At 37.6% G+C, this 6420-nt stretch overlaps 1 protein-coding gene across 1 annotated transcript in view; it reads left to right on the top strand.

The window, feature by feature from the left end:
* The window catches only part of LOC107122725 (protocadherin alpha-5-like), a gene marked incomplete at its 3' end in the record, with an annotated part of 8148 nt that extends 2601 nt beyond the window's left edge, over positions 1 to 5547 (top strand). The window contains 1 exon segment of the mRNA XM_015425862.1: positions 5467 to 5547. Within this exon segment, the coding sequence (XP_015281348.1) occupies positions 5467 to 5547 (81 nt within the window).
* Between the last annotated feature and the right edge of the window lie 873 nt (positions 5548 to 6420).

Below are 6420 nucleotides of genomic sequence, written 5' to 3'. Positions count from 1 at the left end.
TCAATGCACTTTGCAACTGGATCTTACTGTGTGAAATGGTAAAATCCACTAACTAAACTGCATTGACAGTGGATTGAAATGTGTGAAGGGGTTTTGCGGGATTTGCCCTATTGCTTTTATATTAATTGATGGGAACATTTTACTACTTAATGGGGTGCTGGATGTTTTCCCTAATAATAAATATCCAAATGAGAGAAATGAAAACTGAGAATTCATACATGCATTTAGCTACAGGCTAAAGGCATACACAAGCGGGCACAGAAACCTTTGAATGAGTATTGCTGGCTTGAAGGGGATTCATGCTGGAATGGATGCTGCATCCATTGTGTCCCTGGCCCAACCCACTTTGTAAAAGTTGGAATAGTGCTGGTGGCTGTTTAGGAGGGATTCTTTTCTACACAGTTAACTGTTATGTCCGCTGACCGCCACCAGGGGCCAGTGACTACCCCCCCCCCCCGAGCTTGACTCCAAAGGAACAATGGGACTGGGCTCCTAGTCTCTCCGCGGAGGGACCAATGGGACAGTGGCGGGAGATTCAAACCCACCAATAGGAACTAGGGATGGGTCCCCCATGTGTATATAGGTGGCCAGCCGGCCAGTAGTTCTTTGTCTTTGTCGTGTACCAGTGAACCATGTTGACCATTACATCAGAAACAGCGGGTTCTGTATGCGTCTAACCCACTACACTTCATTAACCCTTACCAGCCAGATGGGCAGAGTCTGATTAGTGATAGCACCTTGACTTCGGAATACCTTCCCCACCACTATGCTCACTTTCAACTTTATTTAAATCCATGGTTTTAATTGATTTCCCTTCTCCTAACCAGCTGTACATTGTGATTTTGATTTTAATATTTGCTGTTTCTGCTGATTTTGTTCCTTGCTGATCTTTTGAGAATGTAATTATTGTGCTGCTTCGTTGTTTATTACTTATTTTATATCATAGATGTGTTTTATTTGTTTCATAATTTTAATCAATCTCATAAGCAGCTGAGGGAGTGTGGTCTAAATTTAAAATGAAATGAAATGCAGTACAAATAAGCAGGCAGGGAATCCCAGTTGTTGTTTTAAATAAGGCAACAAGAATACATCCCTGGCTGATGGAAGCTCATTCCGTTTGATTTACTTGTGTAACCCCACCATGTGATCATTTGATTTTCAAGAAAATTGACAATCAGTGAAGTAAGTGTAGCCATCTCTTCAAGTTCCAGCACTTTCACCAACCTTTCACCAACCATTCCTCTATTGTAAGCAATGATGGTCTCTTCCACTTTTGTGCATATAGTAATCTCGCTGCCATTGTCATATGTAAGAACAAAGTTCTTTCCCATTGTTCCGTTTGTCAATGACCTTATTTAAGTTAATTTCAAAAAATTATTTTGATTTCTTTTTGCAGTCTTCGACAATTGCTTCATTTTGTAACAATGCTTCATTTAATCTCCATCTAAAAGTGCTGGGTTTTCTTTTATAAACCATAGTCACAGGGTTATGCTGTAAAGGTCTTTGGTAGGCTCTCTACTTTTGAGATCTTAAAATAGCTAAATCTCTTGACATCAAAATCATGTCTATTCTGGAAAAAGATCTATGTCTTTCTGAAAAATATGTATATTCTCTTGAATTACCGTTTTTCTGTCTCCATAAATCAACCAACCAACCCCAAATTGTGCATCAAATCAAGGAAAATTTTTGGTAATTTACCTTGAAGCATTTTAATATTTTTCTCAGAAGTCCTGTCCATTTGTGGGAAGATCACTCCATTTCAATCCCCCATCAAGCACCAGCTTTCATAAGGTAAATCTATTAAGCTCTCCATAATATACAAAACAACTTCATTTATCTTTTTAATGTCTGCTGAAATAAATTCTTCATCCAAAGTTTTATAAATCAAATATTTTATATCTTTTTTACTGATACTAGTCTCTTGTGATCAAATAATGTCCTGTTTTAACATTTTCAAATAATGAAATGTTTTTTTCTCTCTTTTGAGGGGCATTTGCTCCCTTGATATTCCATGTTAAACATTTATAATCCATGATCAGGTCAATTAAAAAAAATAATTTAGTACCTGTAGCACCTAGTTCAGTGTCTTCCTTTCACAGTTCCCGTTGCTCTTCTTGTGTGAGTTCTATTGGACTTTCCATTTGCATCTCTTCCAGATCTCTTTTAAATCTAAGACATTTCTTGCCTTTTGAACTGAGTTCAGTCTAAACCTCTATTTCCTAAAAGTAAAGATCACCCTCCCCAGAGTATCCCATCAAAAAACAATCTTTTTCTATTTTAATTTTTCATTCAGGAAGGCATAGTCATTTCTTTTTCGTAAAATTCAAATAGGGATTTCTTTCTGAACAATCATATCTATATTACCAATTTTTAATCTTGTAATAGATGTTGTTGGAGAACTTGATCCCTTATCTTCTTTCTCACAAAATGAACCAGAATATCCCTTGGGACATTTCTTGTTCTGGCAAACCTAGAGTTTATTCTATAAACATGGTCTATTTCTTTCTCCATATCATCCTCTTCCCAATCCAAAAAATTTGCCGAAGATGTAATAATCCTTTCTCTAATATCTTCATTTGAAAGCTCTGGAATACATCTAAATCTCAGACAAAATTCTTTTTCTCTCAGTTCCATTAAAGCCAAATTGTCTAATTCTCTTTCCATCTCTCTATTTATAACTTCTGTTTTATCTAAAATTTCTACCTTGTCATGGATTTATGTTACATCTCCAGATATTTGCTTTATAGAGCGTTCCAATTTTTTTTACTTCATCTGTCATTTCTTCATTTACCTTTACAAGCCTTTCATCCATTCTCTCCCCCCCAAAAGCTTCCATCTTATCTCCAAGATCTTCCAACTTGTTTCCCATTTGTTCAAATAATTTCTGAATCAAATCCGGTATTTGCCTAGTAGAATAAAATCCAAAAGCAGGTTTTACAGACCTAGAGGCTTTATAATTCAAACACTTTCACTTTTTACTCTACACAAGGTTGAATCAAATCACCGTAGCAACAGAAGTCACAATCTGAGACTACCTTGTCTTTTGTTGTATAAAGTCCTCCAATTGAAGAAGAAGAAGAGATTGGATTTATACCCTGCCCTTCACTACATGAAGGAGTCTCAGAAGGGTTTACAATCCCTTTCCCGTCTCCTCCACACAACAGACACCCTGTGAGGTAGGTGGGGCTGAGAGAGCTCTCTCAAGAACTGCCCTTGAGAGAACAGCTCTGAAAGAATTTATGACTGACCCAAGGTCACACCAGCAGCTGCATGTGGAGGAGTGGGGACTCAAACCTGGTTAACCCAGATTAGAGTCTGCACTCTTAACCATTACACCAAACTGGTTCTTGAATACAATCTCTTAGAATAAACAAAAAGAAATCTCACAGAAGTCTGGTCTCTTTAGCTAGTAATTTTGCCGCATAAGCACTTTTGTCAAAAATAAAATAAAAAATAAGAAATTGGAGAAATAGTCGTCCCCTTTTCCATTTCAAAACTTCCTTATATTTCCTCTTTATTAAGCTTTTTGCCAAACGTTCTTGAGACAATAAACCCTTCAGATAACTTTTTGTTTTTATAATCCCGAAAAAAGGCTCATCTCACCATAAGAAGTCTCATCTTTGTCTCAGAGAAAACCTCTCTTTGTCCATGAAGTAATTATGTCCATAAATCCTTAAGAAATGAGGGTGGCCAGGCTTAGTGTCCATTTAAAAGCTACATCACAGCTGGATGAAATCCCAGGACTCCAGGTTGCCCAACTCAGGAGCCATTTACTCAGGAGGCTCATCAACCAGGAGTGCAGGTTGATTATCTCATGATCTCCCTTTAATTCAGGGAGATTTCGCCAGCTGGAAGGCTTCTTCCCTGCCAGTGTTTCTGACTGCAATGTTTCTCCGCTTCTTTGGCGATGTCAGCCTGCCACAAATCCTCACTGGAAACCTCAAAAAAGTTTACTTTTGAGTATCAGGTGCCAGAAGTCAGGCAAAGTAGAATCATTCAGTCCAAAGTCAGAGGCCCAGAAATCAGGCAAGGCAGAGTTGGTGGCTTAGTGTCTACCATACGTGTTGCATTCATGCCTAACAGCCTCTCTTATAGCCCCACACCTAAGGGTCATGCTTGCAACCAGTTGCTAAGAAGCAATCCTGCAACTACACATCTTTGTTATCAGGAAGCAGCTGGTGTCGGGCCAGGAGGTGTGCTCTTTGTAGTTTTGTTCTCAGCCTCTGTCTGTGGCGCTCTAAGGGTGTAGGTGATACTGGTGGGCTGGGAATGGCCAACTGAGGTTCACCTGCTAAATCAGGGCTGGAGGGTGTTGGTGGCTCTGCACCAGCTGTTGGCTGTGAATCTTGACAAGCCTGAAGCTCATTTTCCTTCTGGTCAACTTCTGTTGACTCCACGCTGGCTACACAGGGCTCCTCTTCTCCTGAGGAGTCCACACTATCGCTGAGCCCTGGCTGACTCATGACACAATGTCTTCATTGGTTCTGGATAATAGTACATAATACATAAAATCTCAGGACAGACAGTTCTGAATGTCATGGCTATTTAAATGATTGTTTTTCTGAGTTCTTTGATTTAATAATTGCTTAGTGAGTATCATTATTGAAATGTTTTTATTGAAATTATTGCAATGAATCTATTATATTATATATTATACAGAATCTACTAACTGGCTTGGTTGTGGGCATTGAAACTGAAACCACTATGACTTCTTCATTGATATCTAGCTTAAATAAAAAACAAAATGGATTTTGTTTTGCAGGAGAACTGGAGTCTTCTGAGATGTTGACTACAATGGCAGTTCATATTTCCTGCCTCTTTTTGAGGCAGATCTTTGTATACTACATGTGACTGAGGAGACAAAGTGTCTTCAGCATGTACCTGAACTTCCTATCTGTCCTGTGTTTCCTGTGTTTCTTGAGGTGACTGCAAATATTAATGGATAAGCCTAATAATAATGGTGCCGATGAGGTGGTTCTGCTACCTAAAATAAGCTTCTAACTCTTGTTACCATCTAAAAATGAATATCTAACTCTTGTTACTATCTAAACCCATCACCTTATAATTCTCCATCCAGTTCCAACTATATCTATTTATAGGAAATTATTAAAACCAAGGTGCTTTAAATCATTAAGAAAAAGACCATGAGATAATTTATTTAAATCATTTCTCTTACTGATACTTCTTTATATCTCCTAAACAGTAGTGAAAATCTAACCATGGAATCCTATTAATGTACACTTGGGAAGAGCATTTTCATTGCACAGGAGAATATAGTGTATATCATATTTAGATAACCTTTTAAAAATAGTTTTAGAAAAGTTAATACACTGCTTATTGAATGAATAACTCCCGTTAGGATCTTTGTACAGCTGTGTTTAGTAATTTTGAACCTGGAATTTAGTTAGGCTTTGAACATCTTTTTGATCTGTAGTGACTTAATACTCATATCCATGTTGTGGAAAGGTCCTTGAGCTCAAGTTTCTGTTAAAGTCACAAGAGGATGGATCCCCCCCCCTTAGTTGGCAGCAGCTCTGTTTATCAATGGTATTATTCCCCCACTCCATGAAAGGACAGCCATTATTTATTTGATTTATTAAGCTGCAGGAGATGCCATTCAGATTTTTGGCCTTGGGACCTAAATGTTATAGGCTATCCTTATAATGTAAGGATCCACTTTGCTACAACTGTAGGAGATTAGTGCATTGACTTGTGGATTGTTGACTGATTTTTTTGATTGCCTGGCAAAGATCTTTTCTCATGCATCTTATCTCAAAGCCTTGCCAGCCTCACAGTGTAGATATCATAGGATCATAGGATATGGATTTGTGTCGTATGAGTATTTTTGTGATGATGTAGAAGAAGGTTTGAGATATAAGAAAAGCTGAGCTACTGCCTTCTAGACTTAACTCACAATAATTCTACAGGATGATTTCAGGTCAGGAAAATGGAGGAGTCAGGGTACTTTTTATAAAGCTGTTTACTAAGAAGGGACTGTTGTGGTGCAGAGTTACTCTGTGCAGAGTCTAAGCAGACTAACTTCAGTGGATTTAGACTGAAGTAACCCTGTGTAACAGGCAGTGTTGGGAGCACCAAATGCAAAATGCCCAGTGTCTCATCTAGTATGACCCTGATTATCTGAAGTGCTATTTTTTATTTCTATAAAGTTATATGTATGGGTGGGTGTTTGTTTTTTTTGCAACAGTTGATTCTTTGACTCAAAGGCTTTTTATAGATAGAGAATTGAGAATAAGATTAATTGTCAAAAATTCATCATTTTATCATTCTTACATTGAAAATATGTTTTTTTTTGCAACAGTTGATTCTTTGACTCAAAGGCTTTTTATAGATAGAGAATTGAGAATAAGATTAATTGTCAAAAATTCATCATTTTATCATTCTTACATTGAAAATATGTTC

The sequence above is a fragment of the Gekko japonicus genome, unplaced genomic scaffold (genome assembly GCF_001447785.1).
Source record: "Gekko japonicus isolate JY-2015 unplaced genomic scaffold, Gekko_japonicus_V1.1 scaffold2546, whole genome shotgun sequence".
Taxonomy (NCBI): domain Eukaryota; kingdom Metazoa; phylum Chordata; class Lepidosauria; order Squamata; family Gekkonidae; genus Gekko; species Gekko japonicus.
Note: the sequence above shows the minus strand (reverse complement) of the source record. Positions and strands in the feature narration are given on the sequence as shown.